General features: G+C 42.6%; 1 protein-coding gene across 1 annotated transcript in view; it reads right to left on the reverse strand.

Annotated features, from left to right (window-relative positions):
* Positions 1-19,996, reverse strand: part of LOC125749640 (polypeptide N-acetylgalactosaminyltransferase 13) — a 33,417-nt gene extending 13,421 nt beyond the window's left edge. Inside the window, exons 1-9 of the mRNA XM_049027103.1 lie at positions 19,656-19,996; positions 15,040-15,324; positions 9,007-9,175; positions 6,738-6,904; positions 6,317-6,524; positions 5,624-5,794; positions 4,143-4,260; positions 3,559-3,739; positions 842-981 (exon numbers count right to left, since the gene is read on the reverse strand). Coding sequence (XP_048883060.1) covers positions 842-981; positions 3,559-3,739; positions 4,143-4,260; positions 5,624-5,794; positions 6,317-6,524; positions 6,738-6,904; positions 9,007-9,175; positions 15,040-15,181 — 1,296 coding nt within the window. The 5' untranslated portion in view covers positions 15,182-15,324; positions 19,656-19,996. The remainder of the gene's footprint in view (positions 1-841; positions 982-3,558; positions 3,740-4,142; positions 4,261-5,623; positions 5,795-6,316; positions 6,525-6,737; positions 6,905-9,006; positions 9,176-15,039; positions 15,325-19,655) is intronic.
* Positions 19,997-22,478: the final 2,482 nt, after the last annotated feature.

Genomic DNA, 22,478 nt, shown 5'->3' on the forward strand with positions numbered 1-22,478 from the left:
TATTTAACACATTCTGCGAAGAGCCAGAAACAAGCACTGTACTTTAAGGGGCAAGATTTAGTACATTATGTTCTAGAAAAAAATCCTCAGGCTTTGAAAATCATGGCCTGAAAAATATGAAACTCCGGGGTCTTCAGAGTTCATTGTATATCCAAGCAGCTGCCTGCCCACTGTCTGCTTCTCCAGTCAGTGACCTAATCTCAGGTTACATTAATCATTTCACCAGCGAAGCATCAAGCAATAACATTTCATGCCCTTGACTAACTTTGCCCAGTTATCAGTCACTTCAAACAGGTAAGCTCGTCCACACTGCATTTCTGAGTGTGGGTCATAATGAACGGATGACTTTGGTGCCATGAATTCCTGACACCTAGCTAGTTGTACATTACCGACTTTGAGAGGGATTCATTCGAGAATGTCCCAACTGTCAGTCAAAACTGATTTAATCTGTCTTCTGTATAAACAGGTTCATGCTGCGGAAGAGACCAGCTGAAAGTCGGGAAAAACTTTGAAAGGCATGGAAAGAGCTTTACTTTATTTAAACCCCAAGGCCTTCTGGGTAAAGAGAACTGAAGGTCAAAAACACAATGGAATTATCAATTTGGCGGGAAAAATATTATGATACATTATCTATTCATTTGGGTATATCACTTACTCAAGCTCTCAGTTTTATTGCGATTCTATATATACTATGTAGAATTCTATATACATACATTCTATATATATATATATACATATAGAATAATATATAGAATAACAATATTTTTATCTTCTAAATATTTTGGCACCTCAACCTTCACTCTGGTACCTTGGAGCAGTATCTTTGCAAAAGGTTTCATACTTCACCCAGTGAGAAGTATCTTCTTGGGATCTGGGAGTCAGGGTAGATGTTCTCCAGGTACCAGGAGAAGGATTTACACTGCAGGGCTTCCCGAAGGGTCTTGCGCGATGACACGTCTCCATACTCCACCTTCATCACACCTACGGAGAGGAGGGCAGCTGCTCTTTGGTAACTGGAGAAAGTCGTCATGTCATGAGTGCAGTGAGGAGCAGTAGAAAGCCAGATTGCTGAACATTGTTCAGAGGAGCTGATCTCAAATTCTACAACCTTAGATCCTCTTAACCTGCCGAATGTTTTGTTATTAAAACACCATCTTATCTGAAAATTGGCCACATTCTTATCAACCTCTGTTAGAAATTAACGTTATTAAGTTAGCAATTAAATTTCCAGTGAAAGCATCAGAAAGAACTGCACGGTTACCCTGACAACACCTTCAATCTGCCTAAAAATTAAAAAAAAAAAAAACTCTGTCTGCGTCAGCACACCAATAATAAATCACATCGCCTTTCATGTCAACTTCAGAAAGCTATTACAGCAGCTTGCAGGAGGCCAACAGGCCCACACAGGAGGTCACAAGGAATTAAACAGCTGTTTCACATACTGCAATGTTTGCCCCACATAACCCACCGCTAGACTTCCCAGTAAGCATTTTGACTTCAGCTCTTTCAGCTCAGTGCCCCTGACAGAACATAGAGGTGACTGGCGACATCGGTCCACAGTTGCACCTGCTTTTCTAAGGAGCTACGCTGTAGCCCTGCAGAATGTATCACATGGGTGCATTACTAACAGTGAACACCAGAGGGCCCTCTCCACATTTCAGACCACATTTCAAAAAACGTTATACAGTTTACAAACATACTGACCAGGGCCTTAAAATCTCAAAACAAAACAAAAAATAATAAAATCTAAAAAAAAAACAACAAAAAAAAAAAAAAAACACAAAAGCCTGCATTTTCAGGAACTGGTGACAGATCATTTCTGGAATTAAGCAAGTAAAAAGGTTTTTTGTTGTTATATTCCTAACAAACAACAGAAAAATACAACCGATAGGCTCTCATCACAGTGGCTCCCATCATTATTAATTCCCTAAAAAATAACAGTTTTCCCAAAGCTAATTAACCCAATCAGAATTCTATAAACTATTATGCCTGCCAGACCTTCTGTGGGCTAAGAAATTTAGGACAAAGAAAGGTAATCAGCTCCCGGGTGAAATTAACGAGGGACAAGCAGCAAAACAAACATAAGTCCAGCAGTGGACGCATCGTCCGGGTGAGTGATACACAGTGCTGGTGGTTGAAGTGGCTGCCCATTGGTTCTGTAAAGCACTTTGGGTATCTTGAAAAGTGCTACATAAATGCAGCATTTACTCATTTAGGTATATTTTCAGTTTTAAATAACTGACTAGTTTCTAGCAGGTACAGGAACGTAGGCATTAAGTCACAGATGACTGATGATAAGCTTATCTAAGCATCATGAAAGCTTTCTGACTGAAGGCAGAGGGGCTGCTCCATTTGCTATGCTTTATATTTATTTGTGTTATACTATATTATATTCACATTATATTCATAACAAGTTTTAATGGTCAGTATATGCAATTACAGCATATTGCTTATAATGAGCTGGCAAATGACACAGAGTGTTAATAAAAAAAAATAAAAAATAAAAAAATGACACAGAGTGTGTAAATTAGGTAATAAATTACAATTACGACCAAAAGGTTAAATTAAATTGTTTCTACCAAAGACATTCATTTGGTTCAAATCCGATAAAATGAAGAAAATCTCATGCAAAAGCTTAATTATTTAGCAAGGTAAGTAATTATGTAAAGAAACACGAAATCGCTGTGGCGACAGACAGCAGATGTGGAGTTCCTGGGGAAACGTCAAACTTTCCGCTGATTAATGTGCACATTCCGGAAGGTTCTCCCAAACTCCAGCATGCTGATCTTCTTTTAATTACGAATAAATAAAGGAATAAAAGAATAATAAAAGAATGTTCTGTGGTAAAGCACTCAGATACCTGGCCTCTTCTCACATAACTGGGTGTGGAGGAACACTCTTCCCACAGTCATTATACCTAAACGAAGTAGCTAATATTTTAGCCTAGCTTAGCCTAGCTTAGCCTAGCAAATTTTAGGTTTAGCCTCACAGAATGCTGCTGATTCTGATATACATTCTTACATTCGCCTTGGTTTTATGTATCAGTATTGGCTGTTTGTTTGTTTTCTCACCCACACAACTGAACACGAACTATAAAGGCCAGAATCTCAAACCCGGAACACTGCGCTACATTATTTAACACCGCTACATGGTAACCTGTACAACATCCCTGGCCACTTTGGCTGAAGAGGAGCCCCAACACTATACTGCTAACCATCAACCCAAATGTTTGACCTATACAAGACGAACATGCTAAGGAGCAGTTAGCCAGCGAGGTAGGAATCCCATGAAATTTCTTTCCCTACCTCTGTCATCTTCGGGCTTTTTACAGACTATTAATATAATATTATACCTATTATAATCTATGAGATTTGGGACAGAAATAAAACAAAGCGATCCGACCCTGAATACATCAACAATACCGGATAATCGCGTGGCTTGCTTACAGAGCTGTCAGGATTGATACAGGCCAGCCCACCATTACTGAAAGGGCCTCCTTGGGGAAATGACAACGGACAGGTGAGCGGTAAACAAAAGCTGGGCGGCGGGACACCGCACCTGGTGATATGATATAGAAGAAGTCTTTGAATTCATCCATCCAGACCTCGGCCAGGCGCCTGTTGTTCTTGTTGATGACTTGGCCGGTGCCCCCGGGAAAGCTGTACGGGGTGGCCTTCCGGAACACATGGCCGACGTGAGAGCAGGTGACGATCTCCAGAGAGCCACCACACTGCCAGATCTGCGGGCGGCCAGCACAGGCGCTGAGAACGGGCCCACTGTCGACGCTTATTGCTTTCCCCTCATCTCGCGTTCCCCGTCAGCGCACAGTATTAGTTCTGCAAACCGCACCCACGCATGTACGCAGACATTACATGCTACGTGGAAATAAGCACAGATCAGGAACTGGGTACTTCCCTTTCACTTTTATGCAGGTGCCAATTAAATACCCCTAACCCTAAAAACGCCATACAGCATAATGTTACCATCGCCTTGTATGTGTGTGGTTTTTCCCCCTCAAAAAGCCCAACAAATGTAAACACATTTGTCTTGACATGATGTCAGGTTGCATGTAGAGCCAGAGATTATATCCCGAAGACAATGCCGCACGTTCCATTCGGAAACATGAAGAATGACGGTATTACCCTGAAAGACAGTTCCAGGTTCTCTCCGCCCCAGATATCCATGCCTGGGTCATATGTTCCAATTTCTTCAAAATATGTTCTGTCGATAGAAAACAGACCCCCCGCCATGGTGGGAGTTCTGCAGAAGATGAAAACATCAATCAGAGAGAGATCGAGTGCAAACGGGATCCATATCACCACGGCAACAAACCGGTGACAAAGGAGTATCTCATTTTCTGTTCTATTTTACATCTAAATATTCTCAAAAGGCATGACAGGTTCCATGATTTGTGTCTCATATGCAAAATATGTTCTAGAAAAAAAGATATTCCACACTTTTGCGTCATATAAAAAATATCTCCTGAGAAACTTCCCCGAGAAATATTATTAATTCTGTTAAACGTCCTTAAACAACCTTGCTGTGCTTTCATTTGCTTTGTAATGAAATATTATGGCTACAAAATCCTCTGGTAGCCAAATGATACCATCACTATTTCAGAGATATAGCTTCTGAAAAATGCAATGTGATATTTTGTTAACTAGAGTAACTACACTTGTTGAGTTGAATGTGTCTTAGAAAGTTTGTCTCACAGCTTGTACCATAAGTATTATTATACAGTTCAGTTAATAAACATAATTATCGAAAGCAACATACAGTTTTGCGTAAGCAGGGGTGAGGGTTAAGGACCTTAATACTAGCCTGATGGTGAAATCACTCTACCAACCGTGTGATTCAAACTGGCAACCTTCTGATCATAAGCACTAGTTCATGCTTCGCTTTTCCATCCTGCGCTTCCGTGTGCTTTCGGGCTGAGGACGGTGGTTTGCGCGGCAGCAATGTTCGTACTACATTTGGCTGTGGATGCGGATGGTGGGGGGCAGTGCAACATACAGCAGTGATACTCCATCAGACCAGCAGAGGGCAGATGTACAAACACAGATACAAGCAGTGTAGTAAAACCAGTAAACTAAGATGAGCAGTTTTAAAGTTATTAGTCAAGACTTGGCCGGTATTATGGTAATAAGGCATTCCAAAGTATTTCGAAATCCTTATGACAAAATTAGCTGGCACCCCAACCCCACCCACACACTTGGCGAATTTTCTGGCCAAGTTTTTAAAATTTCGGAATAGCGCTGCTTTTTAAAATACTTGGTATAATGTCTGGACGATATGAAACATTAGATGTGTGGGCACCTCCAGCCGACCACATGCAGCTGCTCACCATAACCACAACATCAACAACTATTCTTCCTCTACTCATTGACCGCTGATCTGTGAAACTCCACGCTGCCACCTACTGGAAATACCAAATCAATTATCTTGCACGCGTGCAGATGGGCGAGGTTTCCGCTACATGCACACCGACCGCAGCCATTCGCAACCAACCCTTGATGACGAAATTTACATCATGTCCCCTAGTCAACAATCGAAAACGCACATGGAAAAGTGAAGTATGAATTGGCCTTAACCCACTTAGTCAAGCACTGTCCCCATTACTTGCCTGACAGGAAGTGTCCGGTCCCCTTTCCGCCTGTCCATCTCCCTCTGAGGCACAGGGTACCAACGGAAATTCAGCTTCCAGTTGAATCCCCCGTAGGTCATGTCGGAGCCCGCCATGTACTCGAAGGTGTCGTCACTGATCACATCGATAATCGGGCAAACCACTGCTTTTCTGCGGGTGAAGGGAAGACAAAGGAAGCCATGAGAGCTGGGGTTTGAGGATAAAACCACTCCAGCCTATCAAAACACAAGCAATGTGGCAAGGTATCATTTCATGGCAAGTAATACATCCTTTGCAACAGTGCCAATCGAGAGAAACAAGGATATTACTGTAAGCAGTAGTGCCAAAAATTCCTTGAAAGTTGATTGTAACATTTGCACTAGAAAAACACTGCCATTGTACAAATTTACAAGAACTTAAATAGTATTATATTAATGCTAATAACCTGAAATGTATAATCGTTTTTGTCCTCAGTTATAATATAAGAAGAATTTTAAACATCTTTTTGAAATAACAGTACGACAGTCTTTTTAAATGTATTAATTTAAGGTACGCTGTTTTTAATTTGGTGGTTTTACCCAAACTATATATACAAAAATGTTTTTGCGGCGTTTCTGAGTTTCTCAAGGCAACTATCTCAGAGGATTCATAGCTACAGTATACTGAAGACACAGAGTTTAAATCCTCACCCACCTGTCCTCTTTAATCCTAGCCAGCAGCGGTTCCAGCCATCCTATCGTACATTCACAGTGGGCGTCCAGGAAGGTGATCACCTGACCTCGAGCAGCCGCCGCGCCCCGGAGCCTGGCTCGGATCAACCCGGAGCGCTGCTGCATCCTCAAAATCCGTACCGGCACTTCTAGGGTCCGTACATAGTCCTCCAGCTTCTTTTGCAAGAAATCTAAGCATTAAAAAAACCTTAGTTAAGTCCCACATTTTAATAACAATCACCATGTCCTGCTGACTGATGCCTGGACTAAACCGTCTTGCATCTTCTTATTCAGTCCAAAATGGCTTCTATAGGTAGCCGTCATCTTTTTTCGATTTTTAAGACTTAAAAAATATTGTGTAGAATGCAAGAGCGCCATGAAGCCGCGGCCATGCTCAGCAATACCTCTCTCGCTGGCATCGTCCACCAGCAGGATCTCGAGCAGGAGATGCCGAGGGGAGCGGTTGATGACGCTGTGGGCAGTCCGCAGCAGCGTGCTCCAGGCCTCGTTGTGGAACACGATGACGACGCTGGTGTTGGGCAGGTCGTCTGGGTAAACCTTGGTCTTGCAGCTGTCGGGAATGCATTTCCGTGGATGCTTTGCTCCAGACTCTAGAACTTACCAAGTCATTCTGCTGATGCAGCCACCTCTGTACATCAGCAGGAGTCCCGCCGTGTGGGAGGCGTGCATTTTACATAAAATACCCAGCATTCCAACAAAAACATCAACAAGGGCAACTAAGAGGGGAAGCAGAAGGACAAATGCCCACACCCTGGGGTTAGCAATACAAGATACCAGTGTTCTCCATATCTGTGCGTTTGGCAGCAGTTAAACAATGTAGCAATATATCTGTACAAAGACAGAAGAACATAGCACTGTATCTGTACACAGATTACAGTGTAACACTATATCTGTACACAGACACGACACTGTAGCACTATATCTGTACACAGACACGACAGTGTAGCACTATATCTGTACACAGATTACAGTGTAACACTATATCTGTACAGACACAACAATGAAGCATGACATCTGTACAGTGACAACGCAGCATTAAATCTATAGCAATGTAGCCCTAAATCTACAGTCACAATAATGTAACACTATATCTGTACACAGTCACTACAATTAATTCCCATATCCAAAAAAAGCAAGCATGCCTAAATTAGATGGCACAGTCTCTTCCAAGCTCTTTGGCAAGAGAAGGATTCACAGATGGGAAACCCCAAAAAAGGGAAAAAACAATCCTGGCAAGTAAGAAAAGGACATTAATGCAACGATCTCCTGGGACTCTATTCACTCGGGAACAAATCTACCGACATGCAGGTGGGAAGGAGGACGGCTAGAGTGTGTAGTTTCTCTATTGCTAAATAAAGTGTGACGGAGCATTGGTGCTAGAGATGGGGGCAGGGGAAACGTGAGGAGAGAGGCAACAGGGCTATCCCAAAACCACGCTATCTCTGACTGCCAAGGGAGACTGATAGAATGGGGACAGGAAGCATTATTATGTCACTCAAAGGCATGTTCCGTAAGACCACTGCCTTAACGATAAACTCCGCAAGGCACAGAAACAAACCGGGTTTAATTTCCAAGCAGCTTTAAATCTCAGACTGAAGAAATCAGATAATAGGGATGAAGGAAACGACAGTGAGATGCTGACCTTGTCTTCCCAGGCCTCCTACGTGCATTTGCACATTAAGCACAGGTCTCATCGCGACCCCAAGCCACCGTTTGGGAAAGTCTCTTCTCACTGACATTTTCTTTAATGATGTCACAATGATGCCATTTAAGCTGGGAAACACGATTCTGTCCATAACGGGCCGCCACACAGACGCAAACCCAACTGCCACCTACGAAAATTACCTTGTTTCCCTCAGGTTGGCGAAATTTACAGAGGAAGACCCCCACCTCCCACCCCCCGAAATTTAGGAAGAGGAATCACTCCCTGGGCATGCAATCAAGATAGATGATGGCTTTGTGGTTGAGAAAGCCAGATTCGGAGGAACAATGCTAGGTTAGGGTTCATCATAGTCAGTCTTAAACGTATAGTGTGGAGAACAAATATTTCTCCATCCTGTCTGTCTTAAGGTTCATGCAAAATAATAATGGGGCATCCCATAATAGGCGGAGAAACAAGTACACTCTCCTTTCTATCAGAGTAATAATCATAAGAGCTTTTCAAAATTGAAATGCACTGTAGAATATGCTTAAATATAACAAAACATTTTTTAAAAATCAATAAAGGAAAAAAACATCTGTGGCAAAGCAGTTCGGCACCAACATGTATTAGCAAACACTGCTAACCAGCAGATTACAGAGAAAACCCTGGAGGTAAGTATTATACCTTCCCGATTGCCACTATCGATATTCCCTCCTCCATTTCAGCTATTCCTTCCAATACTGAAAACATTAAGATCTGTCCCAACTGCCTACCTGTTCCTTTAAAATCACCAAGCCTTTGCAAAGTGCACTGCCTTCCAGTGCAGGCTTGCATTCATGGGGGAAAACTGGGGAAGCCCCATATCATGGTTGCCCCGTTGAAATCATTTTGTTGCCCTGCAATTATACGGTGGCCGGCCTGCTTCAGAGCGAGCACAGCAACCTTCCATTCCAGCAGTATGTTCTGCTCCTTAAAAGGACACAACGTTTTTGGTTTCCGGAGATACTCACCCATCGAGCCTCACGTCGGGCAGGCTCCTGTTAAGCGCTATCAGATCGCTGGCCAGGAGGTTAAACTGGTTAATCTTAAAAAGCTCCTTCATTTTCTCCTGGTCCTCCTTCTGGATGTTCACAGCCTTCCCCATCTCCCCAGGGCCTTCGTGGGTCCGCGACATGACGGCTGGTATGATGGAGAAAGGTGGAGAGCCCCTTATCATTAAATCATTAAGGCCACACAAAAAAAGGAGATTAACAGAAAATCCTGCAGTGAAAGATCTGAACCGCGGCTCAAAAACACAGAATAAGGGCGTCCGCAAAATTAAAACATGCGCTTAAAATTGTATGCAGATTTTAACCTGCAACTAGCACTGCAAAGTGGAGATTTAGCAGCTGTAAGTTTTTTTTTTTCTCCTTTTCAGGTGAATGAACTTCTAGAACGATGGCTATGACTTTACATTGCATTAAGGAACCCGGTGCATACAGAAGCAGGTCGACTTTCGTGATTCAAAATGCATGTCACGTCTTCGCAATGCTGACTTTAATATCGGCTCCTTTGCAGGTAAAAGCTACTCATTTATAAGAACCGTTTACATGCCGGTGCTGCCTGGGAAGGCTGCAGGGATGCCTTCAGGGGCTTATTCCTCGGTAACCCGTGTCATCAAAATCTCATGCCCATTTCAGGAGAAGGGACACCCCGAGGCGCTGCGGAACTCAAGGCGATTCGAAGAGGATTACTGAGAAAACTGGCACTTAAAATTAGCGTATTACCATCTTATAGCTGTCAGAATTCCCGTTTCCTGGCTTTTCTCATATGATGCACTCAATGTACGGGTAGAAAATGTATGTTAAAGGCAAATATTCAGCCTGGGGTCTCCAGACCTGCTTTCCTGTCAGCTACAGTCAAAATGAAAGTTTGTGCCATTGTTCCTTCTGACTACTATAATAAAATCACACCGTGAGACCTGAGCAGGTTTGCCTGGCTCCACCCGATGCTTGGTTTTGTATATTGCACAAGACTCCTACTTGGATGATACGTGTTTGTACAGAATTTCTGACGTCACGTTCGAAGAAGTATTCGTCTATCGCATATTCCCACAACTGTCGAGCAGTTGTCACTGGTCAATCACTGCATGCTCAGCCTAGTGGAACCAAAGCCGACTCCTTGACAGGTAGATGTAGTGTCATCAATCTCAAAAAAAAAGCATCTGCTCAAAGACGTCATAACCGTATAGATCAATGCAAACAGACGTAATGAAACATGAGTACGAATGCTCACTGCATTACAGTGAGCCTGCAGTGAATCCTTAGAAACTCGTGGTACAAGGCGGGCAACACCCCGGGTGCCAGTTCATGACAGGGCCGACACATAGAAGCACTAACCACAGATCGTTTAGAGACACCAATCCATGTAGATCCCACGGCCCTAAGGGATATAAGGCAAGAGTTCAGCTCCACACTGTAGCCCCAGGGATTAAACAATAACACCGTAACTTGAATTTAAATATACATTTAAAAGAACAACATACAAGGCACATATGATCAGGCAATGTAATTAGGTGGACTAGTATCTCGGAATTGCCTATGTAGTGTGTGTGCGTGCATGTGTGTTTGTGGTCATGTAAACATTACATTGTGAGGACCAAATGTGACAATATCCTTTTATTTTGACCTTGATCAGGGTTATGCCCGTGGAAATGATTAGAGTTCCTATAAAGATATAGATACCTAATCTGGGTGTGTACGAGTGTGTGTGTGCATGTGTGTGTGTGCAAGTCTGTGTATGCATGTTTGTGTATGTGTGAGCAACTGTGTGTGTGTGTGCGTGTCTGTGATACGTGCGCATGTGTGTGTATGTTTGTCCTGCAATGGACAGGCGCTGTCCTCCTCCCATGTGGTCCATGCCCCCCCCCACCACCACCACCACCATCCATCCATCCATTTTCCAAACCGCTTATCCTACTGGGTCGCGGGGGGCCCTTAGCCTATCTCGGAAGCTACGGGCATGAGGCAGGGAACAACCCAGGATGGGGGGCCAGCCCATCGCAGGGCACACTCACACACCATTCACTCATGCATGCACACCTACAGGCAATTTAGCAAGTCCAATTAGCCTCAGCATGTTTTTGGACTGTGGGGGGAAACCGGAGTACCCGGAGAAAACCCCACGACAACATGGGGAGAACATGCAAACTCCACACACATGTGACCCAGGCGGAGACTCGAACCTGGGTCCCAGAGGTGTAAGGCGACAGTGCTAACCACCATGCCGCCCCCCACCACCACGTAAATGCTTGTACGATAGAGATGGACAGATAATTAAACACATACCTGAACATCAATACACAGACCATCAGGCGGCCGCTGAAAAGAAATCAACATATTTCATTTTACTGCCGTTTATGAGCTGTGCGTCTTCTGCTCACACTATGGCTCGATGGCCTTTGAAATAAAGTTTTATTATTTTTTGCTTAACTACTTCCAAGGCTTTTATGAAGACATATCTAAAGGTTGTGCACTGCACACAACAGCGCTTTATATAAATGGGTTTTTTATTGCCTTACAGTATTTATAATGACATAAGCAAAGTAGGGGACGTGTCGGCGAATCCCCCGAGCGCGATCCCCGTGTCGCGCGCGGCCCAGGGCACTCCCGCCGCTTGTGATTACTATTCTCAGCGGAGCCCGCGCCATCTTAACGGCCAAAACACTTCTGAATTATTCAGGAACAGGGAGCACTCACGGGGCCATGTAAAATACATGTCCGCAATATACCAGTGGTCGTTAAGCTGAAAATCCAGCATCCCCAGTGAATAATAGATGCCGTAACTACGCCAAACGGTTCTGCTGGGGGGGGGGGGGGGGGGGGGCTTTCCAGGCGATTCCGTTCTTAAGTGGCATTTGTGGAGACAGTCATACTGCCATTTTCTCCAAGCCTGTCCTCCACGCAGCCCCAGTGATTACTACACTAAAAGATAGACCTAAAGAGCTTTATTAGTAATATAAAAAGTTGATTCGAAGTTCCCATCTTGTGTGAACCTCACATTGACTTGAACTACATTAATACCAGTCAGCTCAGTAATTCGCTGAGGACACCAGGTCAATCTCTGAAACTCAGTTCAGAAATTAAGAGGATTGTTTAAATATGTATTCAAATATATATTTTCCAATCGGGTTCAGAAACGTCTTAACAAAAAAGGGCCGTTATTTCACATTTGTCAGAGATAAGGCACGCTGACTACTGTAGCTTCTTAACATTTGAATATTTCATGATGTTGCACGCTGTTCTCATTAAGACGGCTCTAACTTGGCTTCTCTAGCAGGACCTGCTACTTATCACAGAAGAGTTCTTGGCATGTCACAATGCAGCAGTCTGCCACTAGAGGGCGTTTCCCATGACTGTTCAGCCAATTGTCTTCAGCTTCAAATGCTGAGATACCATGTGTGACTTGCATTCACCGGACAGGCAATGTGATGGAGCTCTACAGCTCTTTCCCCATCTCATTTTTGCTCCTTTTCCTTCACTTTCATTCAAGCCACTTGTGTCTACGGTGACAATTCCTCTGCAAACTCATGAATCGGAAAAAAACACTTCTCAGTTAAAATCTATTCAAGGTTCCATGCAAAATGAGTGAATGGAGCATCTGGAAGACACGGGTCTGTTATGATTCTGAATCTAAACCAGATCGAATGGCTTAAGTAATGTCTTTATAGAAGTGGGAGCTCTCCAGCCATGAAACAGAGCTGTCAAAGATACCAGCCCTGAGACAGAGAGGACAGAGTAGCCCACACTGGCAGGAAGCTCCGAGAAATGCACACTTTCGACTCCTACCTTTGCTTGCTGTGCAAGTGGGAGCTCTTCCATCCTACACTGCCTAAGCTGATCGGTTCAACTCAGCGGAAGCCAATGAAATGGCCCTGGGGGGACAGGTTAAGCCAATAAGCAGTCAGAAGCTTACAATAATCCCACCCGCTATGGTTTTCATATCTTAATTTTTCTCCATTGCCGTCATTCATTTACTATTATGTGCCAATTTCAGTGCCGGAGCCCAGGTGGGAGGACACTAGTGCAAACCCACTGGTTTTCCCGTACTTCCAGTTCTAATCCTCAACAAAAATAATGTCAATTTACCTCAAGTATGCACAGATATTCAGAAGGGACACATCTACGTGCATGCACTCCTCATAAACGAGGCCCTTCTCGGAAAAGCTTCAAGACCAGATCTTAGCAGAATCACACGCAATAGTGATTTATACTTCAGCAGATGCTTTTACACAAGGCAGCAAACAATCGCGAAAGCAGGATCAGACGGTCTCTGGAGCGATTGAGGCTATGGGCCTTGCATTAGGGTCCAACAATAAAATCATTGTGGTGACCATGGGATTTGAACTGGCAACCTTCAGATTATGGGCACAGAGCCATACACCAGCCAACAATAGCCAAAACACGCACATAACAAGCACAAACACTTTAACATCACAAGTGTCATCGGGCCTCACCCTCACATTACTGCAAGGCAGAGACACAACAGGTACGAAATGATCCTCTACACGCCACTGTTACTGGTATCTCCTGGTTTCTCATACTAAACACCAGCATACAGGCACTCTACATTCCGTTAGCCTCCAAGACCGCGCTCTCGGTCAGCGAGCTCCACCTGAGGATGCGATTCCCAAAACAAACACCGGAGGAGGAGCCAAGGACAGTCAGGGCTGTGAATGAAGTGCCAACAAGCTGAACCCACATATGTCTTATTCTGAGGTCACACAGCAACAAAACAAGGGAAATGTTGCAGAAAAAAAGCAGCCACTGGTACGTTTTTGGTATCGGGATACATGATATGTGTTGATGAATATTGACCGAGACACAACTGGAACCCTGTACAGGATGTACGCCATCCTGTGATGTATGCTGCCTGAAATAGGCTCCAAGCTCCACACAGCAATGCCGAGGATTAATGCTCGGAAAATGGATATATGGATGGATGGATGGACGGATGGATGGATGGACGGATGGATGGATGCATGGATGGAAGCATGGATGGATGGATGGGCATACGGATGGATAAACTAGCAAAAAATGTATACTGGATTGAGTTATTAATAAATATTTTATTTTAGAAACTTTTCTCTTTAGTTCATGTGAAGTTCAGCTTGAAACGTCTTTCTAACTTCTTGCAAGTTTACGATTTCATGCGACCAAAAGTAAGAGACCCGTTGCTGAGCATTCTGCAGTTCGTCTGTACATTAAATCTTCATCATGCTACTAATATATTATAACAATAAATTCCTCCCAATTACTGTAATGGGCCTCAGATCATAAGTCTCATTTATATAAATATAAAAAACAAAAATCAATCAAGCCAGAAAAAAAATCCAGAAATAACTCCTGGTAAATTAAATGCAATCTCAATTTATTCGCTACCCATAGCAATTATTACTGCGTGTTGCATTAACTCCATGCACGTCCAATGTTAGGGCTGGTGAATTCTAAGAACATGGTAGAATAGCCTTCAGAATTAAGAAGCGGACTAAAAATTAATTAATTTTGCATGATTAATGCAGCATCTGCATGCTGTGAGGAAAACACTGAATGTTTAAATCAACCCTGGCAGACCTTCAAATGCCTAATCCTTGTTTCTCTGGACAAAGCCGCTGCACTGACCTCATTTCAGATAATCTTTGCAATACGACGGTCGGCTTTCCAGTAAAACACCCGCGGGGTACTTTTTATAGAAGCAGAATCACCTCCCTTTTCCCCAGTGATTAAAATCGATATATAACCTTGAATATTATATTACGTATTTTATGCAGTAATATACAAACGCAGTATTGTATGACAATCAAAATATACGCATGATCAGCAATGTTACCTCCGACCGTATTACTCTGAAAGCAGAGAGGAAAGGAGCGATATGACCAAAACGTCAGCTGCCTGCAGCTTCCAGAAAAGAGAGGAATTGTTGTAGACGGTCTAATCGAACTGGAGACAAGAAAAATCGTACTGGAGAACGGAGAAATTTAATAACAGCTGAAGGGCGCCCCCTACCTCTCAGAGCAGGGAGCAGAGACCGGTCCTTCCGGTCATCACACTTGTTGCACTCGCTGAAGTAGAGCAGGAGGAAGACGTCCACCAGCACCCACACCAACGAGGTGGTCAGCACCACCTTGCAGTAGGCAAATCTGCGCATGGTGTCCGAGTACAACCCCTGGGACCAGGGGGACGCCGGCTGGGGGTCAGCAGCGCGTCTCCAGATGGGGGGGAGGCGCTCGCTCTGTGAACTGGGGCCGGGGGACGGCGATGGGGCATGAGGTTCCACGGGTTGTCATTCCACTGAGGAGAACCAAAAAACCCAATGGTCAGAGGTGTGACAGACTATGTGACCAATATTAACACAATAATCAATTATTTCTCAGTCCATTTCACATCACTGCATATTCAATACAGGGTCAAACGGAGTATGAAGCTTTTTAGGCAATACAGAGATACTAATTCACCTGTGTGTTTTTGTAGCTAAAACCCATCCATCCATCCATCCTATAACTGCCTGTTGTAGTCAGGGTCACAGGAGGGCATGGAACCCCTCCCAGGTACAGGGTACTGGTCCACCACTGAGTTTTTTATAGACAATAACCTGCCAAACTGCATAAGTAGAAGATGCAAACTCCACACACACCAAGCCTCAAGTGGGATTCAACCCCAGCCCTGGAAATATGAGGCTGCTATGTTACCCACTGAACCATCACTCCACCCGCCCATCCATCCATCCATCCATCCATCCATCTTCTGTTTGTCCTATGCAAGACTGTGAGGGTCCAGAGCCTATCCCAGAAGTTACAGGCGTAAAACAGGAAATAACCCAGGGTGGGGCACCTACAGCTCACACACCATTCACTCAAACACTCATATCTGCAGACAATTTGGCAACTGCAATTCAAATTAGCGTGTTTTTGGACTCTGAGGGGAAACCAGAAAACCTGTAGGAAACCCCACGACGACACGGAGAGAACATGCAAACTCCACACACACCAAGCCTCAAATGGGATTCAACCCCATCTCTGGAAATATGAGGCTGCTATGTTACCCAGTGAGACACCATTCACCCACATACTAAGGTCTCTAATGAACCACCCAGCAATAATTAGTGAACTCATAATTGTCTCTCTACCCAAAACTGAGGCATTTTCTGACAAGCAGGAAACTACACTAGTAGCCAATATTGTGGAAAGACATCCAAGTTTTCGAGATGCAGAACTTTATTCCTGTTACTCCAGTTGCTTATTTAATCATCCAGTGTATAATATTTGTAAACATTCTTTGATTGTTTATTAACATCACCGCCAATATTCGTGTAGTAATTTTTAGAGCTTAATGCCAAAAATGCTAGGAGTTTCCACAATTTGCCACTCGAGTAATGCTATTGAAATCAACGATCTCCCACAGATGGAAGAACAGATGAACCACAAAGACCTGCTTCTTACTAATCACAGAATTTACATGAACTGTTCTCACACGAGACATTACTTGATACAACTGGTACAAACCTTAATAAAATGCTATGAAATACAAATAATATTGGACATTTTCTTATCCAAAGCAACTTACAGTACAGGGAAGGGTTACAATTTATTTACGCTCTCCGAGATTTGAACCCACAACCTTTGTATGGTCAGCACTACTTGTGGAGCTACAAGAGAATATAACCACAAAAAAAGTCAAATCTTCCAAGACCATTCCTCAATACTTTACACTGAGTCAACGGTATAGATTTATCATAACCGCCTGAAGAGGAACACTGCACATTTTTAAACAATTAAGGTCACGCTACTTTAAAAATTATTTCGCAAAATGCTTGAAATAATGAGCCAGTGTTTTACTGTTCTCCTTTGTTTCTAAGGTATGAACATGAACAGAACGAAACAGTTAACGTACCAATATAAAAGGTGGAAATTACACCTCGATGTGAGAACTGATACATACTTAATGCGATATTTGTCAAGAGCATTCACCACTTTAAATAGACAAGTTGCCGGACTAAGCATATCTTTAACCGACAGTAATTCATCAGTGACTCAGTGACTGTAAAGCCCACAGGACTTGCTTTATTATTAGAATGCGAAGGATTAGTGTAACTTAGCCTAAAATTAAAATTAGCGTAACGAAGGTTTGTAACAAAGGTTTTTAACTGGCAAAGCTAGACTCAAACATGCTGTCTATTTCCCTTCGTTCATTCGTCTGTTTTCTTTTAATGCTCTTTGTGCAGAGTACCTATCGTGTGCCATCTCTACAAGGCCTCCTGGAAGAGGGACCCTGCTGTCTATCCATCTTATCATCCTCCCGGGGACACGCTATCGCCAGGACCCCGGCTCAACACGAGAGACTCCTTCCCAGGAGTAGCGGCTATCAGATGGCCCAAGAGCACCTGGGAGGCCAGTCAAGGCCCCCAGTGTACAATCAGGTGGCCCTGGCGTCTTCCTGTAACTCAGTAAGCGCTTATGGGCCATGCCGGACACAAACATTTTCAGGATGCTATACACGCAAACACAAACTGTGTACAGAGAGCATCTCTCATCTAAATTTGTTGAAACCCTATAGCAGAACAATGCTGCATTACACCACAGTGTCCATCCTCTATAATAACCCATTAGCAGCTCTTAATTGCTCATTTTTCTACATTTTCTGCAATAAATGGCTAATGAGTTGTGTAAGAAGCACGGAGCATTTAGAAAGTGCCTCCACTCAGCCTAGGGCCCGGCTGCTATCAATTTTCTGGAAGGATGACTACATCGCAGCAATCATTTCAACATGCACCCCCGTTCCAACACCCCACACCCCCCCCCCATGTTGTATCCTGCCACCGTAAAAAGCCCATCTAACAATTTAAGCAACTCAGCATTTTAATACAAATGTACTTTATATTGTAGAGGAAGCTGCCCTACCCATGTAAAAGTGAGGAAAACAAGAACGATTCTATGTCAGCAGGAGAAAAAAGCACATATTTCACAAAAAAAAAAAAAAATGAGAAAAGACCAAAGTGAAATTACGCCTAATGAGCTCCCAATTCCGGTACGACCAGACAGAAAAATACATCTAAAATGTGAAAGGAATTAAAAATATCTTTATTCTCTCGAGACTCTAAGGCAGACACTTCAATCCAAACAGTTCCTAAAAAGACAAAAAAAAAAACATATACCTACATTCAGTGGCCATTTTATTAGGTACCCCTGTGTAAAACCAGAAAGGATTCCTTTTGTCTACAGAACCATTTTAAGTGTTGTCAAGCTGCACGTTCAAAGATGCATTTCTGTACATCACTGAGTTGTTATTTTTGCACTTGTGGCCATCCTGTCAGCACTAATGAGTCCGGCCATTATCCTCTGACCTCTCTCATTAACAAGGTGTTTTTGGCAACAGAACTGCGGCTGACTGCATGTTTTCTGTTTATTGCAGCATGTCCTGTAAACTCTAGGAAAATCCCAGGAGGACGGCTGTTTCTGGTACACAGGAAACACCAGGTGCTGCGCCAACAATCACACGCGAGTAAAACTGCAAAGATCACTCGTATTATACGTTCCAATACTTAACTGAACAGTGACTAAGCCTCTTGACCCTGACGGCATGCTGCATATATATAGTATTCTGTTGCAGCCACGTGATTTCCTACTTGGAAGAGCAAGCAGTTCGTGTTAACCTGGGGGGGGGTGTACCTATTAAAGCGGCCAATGAGCGTTTGTATGCCTGTAGCCTATATGTGACCCGTCGCCACGAAAAGTCGCACTGGTAGAATTTCACCCATACGACTCATTTCGTGGCGATGGGTCACATATATGCGCACAAAAGAAATGTGCGGATTCCAAATACAGGATACTGGGAATTCAATAAGAGAGAATCTGGGGATTGAGCAGGGTAATTGTTCATAAAACACAAAGTTGTACGCATGGGTGTAAATTACGGGGGGATGGGGGTGGAAACCCCCTCCCCAATAATTAAAACCGGCCAACACAACCACACAGGTAAGAACCCTGCACTTAAAAAGCTGCGGCAGTATCCCTAAGCTTCGAAACTCCCATTTAGTGTGTCTCAAAATCTGCCAGTTCTCATATTCTTATTCATACTATTTTAACAGTGCAGTGAACACTGGTTCACTTTGGTTAAATACTGAAATCCAAAGTGTAGCCAAAATATTCAACTTTTTCAATTTTTACATATCTTATATATGGCGACATCATTATCTGAGTGAATAATAACATATAATCAGTTATTATATTATTACTGTCATTATAAACAACAAATAAATAATAAATATTTCGTTACAAAGTAGGTTATGTCAGGAATGTACAAGCAGCAACACCAAAATACAGGGGTACCGAGATAAGAAAATAGAGAGGAAAAGTCACTTCAAATTAAAGTGCATGCAGTGGTACAGAAATTACCGCTTCATCAGATCAGTCCTGCAATTACATCAAAACAGACGCACTCCGCATTAATTGTGAAAATGCAAGTAAAATTTAATAAGTGAGTCTTCGTACATCCGTCGAATGATACTTTAATATTTTTTCAGCGCGGAAAATGTTCCAATATATGCAATCGAAGTAAAAGCATTATTTTAAATTCCATTAATTCCATTCTAGTGCAATTAGATTTTAAAAGTCTGTAATACTTACTGTAAAATAATCCAATCTTGTATATCATTTACAGCTTTGCTTACCAACAACGTGTTGCATATGCCTGCGATATATACAAATAATCCGAAATTATATATTTTTTGTCCAACCGATATTTACATGTCGATAGGAATAAACGCTGGTTAAATGATTACGCAGGGATGGTAGAAGCTTCTCTTTGGAGATGCAGTCAGTTATCTATAGTCACTCCAAAGACCGTCGTCTTGTCTACCTTCTCATTATTGCAAAGAAGAGTAAATAGCAAATGCTTTAAATTTTATCCGAATGGCACGAGAACATGCGATTTGCCCTAACGTCCACTTGTTTCCTGGCAGCTACACCGTGAAAAAAACCACAGGTCCAGGCGCAGGCGAACTCGAACACACAGCGCATCGGCGCCGCATTTCCACTTAGTGAATGGCTGAGCGACATGTCACTCACCGTGTCGCTCTCGAGCTGAGCTGCATGGGTACTTGGGAAATGTAGTCCAGTGCGAGAAAGAACGCGATATTGTTTCGAAATACGTTACTCAGTCTAGCTGGTTATGACACTTAAAATGATTCACTCCCGTTGTTACAGTTATACCGCTTTATTCAAGGTTGACATACTATTAATTTCATACTGGGGGTGGTGTGCAGTTCAGCAGTTTAGAACTCTGTGCCTGTGATCAGAAAGTTGCTGGTTCAAATCCCAGGGTAACAGACAGATATCACTGTTGGACCCTTGAGCAGTGCTCTGGGGGCAACAGATTCTGCTCAACCCTGCATCATGAACCACAAGCATAATCTCACGTGTGTATTTTTATGCCTCTTGGAGAGCAAGATGGAATATATTGTCGGCAAAATAACAATTTCACCTCAAGGACAAATACAGCATAAATACTCTTTCTATTGTTCTGTCACTAATATTTAAATTAATTGTACGATTTAGCCTATAAGAAAAAGTATTAACTGAGATTACATTATATAACAACTATGTCCTGCTGATACTTGGTGATTATAGGTTTTATAAAACCTTCTAGGTTAAACCCTGTAATGAAACTTTATATGTATTTTTTTTCTTTTATACGCATTAATAAATTCCAAAAACATACCGGCAACTTACTAAGTGTATCATACCATCCTGGACCATACCACAGATGTTGGGCTTGTTAGGAAAAATATTCAATAGCTGTCCACAAAAAATAATTGATTTCAGCCAAAATAATTAACGTTATACATTTAATAAATGATTTGACATCCACATTACCAAAGCCTTCCCAGAGAATTTAGAAACCAAGAAGCAGGCAATTATATTACAAAGGTTTTGGTTGCGATGAAAGGGAATCCCAGTCAGTCAGGAAGCATCACTGTTACATCACAAATCCCTGTTCGGTCCCTGTTGAGAAAAGTTACCTGAATTATACATCTCTAAATTCCCAATTTGGCGACAGTGTGTCCCCTGAAATGGTTTGGCACTCTGTGTATATGGTATTCCACTGCCTTTCGCCCAGTGCTGCTTGGGATTGACTCCAGGATCCCCATGCCAGCAGGAAGATGGATGGATGGAAAACTCTGTAATCCCACGATCAGCTGGAGCTTGACAACGCCCTCTACTGTGTAATCACTTTATTGAGTAGTATAATTAATTAGCATATAATGCATGCATTTTTTTATTTCTGGTTATAAAAGCTGCTAAACGCAATTAAATGCTATTTGGGTGTTATAAAGGGATAGCGATAATAATAAAATACTTTAATAGATATGTCTCTGAAGACTGCACTGCTCAAGGAGACTGGATATCCCCAACAGAAACGAATATCCAGGAATTATGTCTGCAGGGCTATACTTATCGCTAAGTTTAGTTCTCGAAATAAAGGTAAATGTTAAGGCAAGCATGAAAAACAAACACTTAAGGTTACATATTGTGGTAGACCACAATAATTACACACTATAATCCAGTCAGGAAGATAAAGAATGGGACCCGTATATACCAAGGCGTGTATATACTATCTATAGGTCAGATTCATTAAAGACTTGAGCTCTACTGAAAATAAAAATCATTAACAAAAATGAATTGAGATCATTTAGACCTGTATATGAAGAAGCGTGACACAGACATCCAGCAGGTGTCGATGAAAGACAATGTTCGTTGAAATTACTTTTAATTCATCAGGAGACTATAGCTACACGCCAGATAGCAAAAATCATTTGGGCCAGATCTGGCGCAGATCCTTCGTAAGTTCTGGGCCAGATCTACACAACGGACTTGGGCCGGTGTCCTTTGGTACAACAGGCCAATACCGGCAGGGATCCGGTTTTCTTTATCTGGACCAGAACTGGGCCAGGTCCTGACCAGATGAGGATTCTTTTATAGTGTTTCGGCCCAAATCTGGGCTAGATGTGGACCAGTTCTGTACTGAATCTGGTCCACATTTGGGACAGATCAGGGCAAGTCTGGCCCAGATCCGTATTGAATCTGGACCAGCTCATTTCGTGGATTTTATAAATACTTAATATTACTACTAAATCAAGTAGTAGCATACATTTGCTGAATGTCAAGCTTATTTTATTGTGCCACTAATTCAAATTAGTAAGTAAATCACCACTAGGAACTAGATGCTTGAGGAACAAACTCCTTCACGACAATAAAGTGGCAATTCTGGGAATTTAGCAACATGACAGCACCACCTTGTTAAAATACATTTATATTTCAGATTGGAAACGTAGCATTTCTGGCACTATGAAATATGACTCAGGAAATTTGAATATTTGAAATTTATTACAAAACTATACAAAATTACAACGTTTTTACATAAACATTTTGCTTCCCGACGTGCTGCTT

The sequence above is a fragment of the Brienomyrus brachyistius genome, chromosome 1 (genome assembly GCF_023856365.1).
Source record: "Brienomyrus brachyistius isolate T26 chromosome 1, BBRACH_0.4, whole genome shotgun sequence".
Lineage (NCBI taxonomy): Eukaryota > Metazoa > Chordata > Actinopteri > Osteoglossiformes > Mormyridae > Brienomyrus > Brienomyrus brachyistius.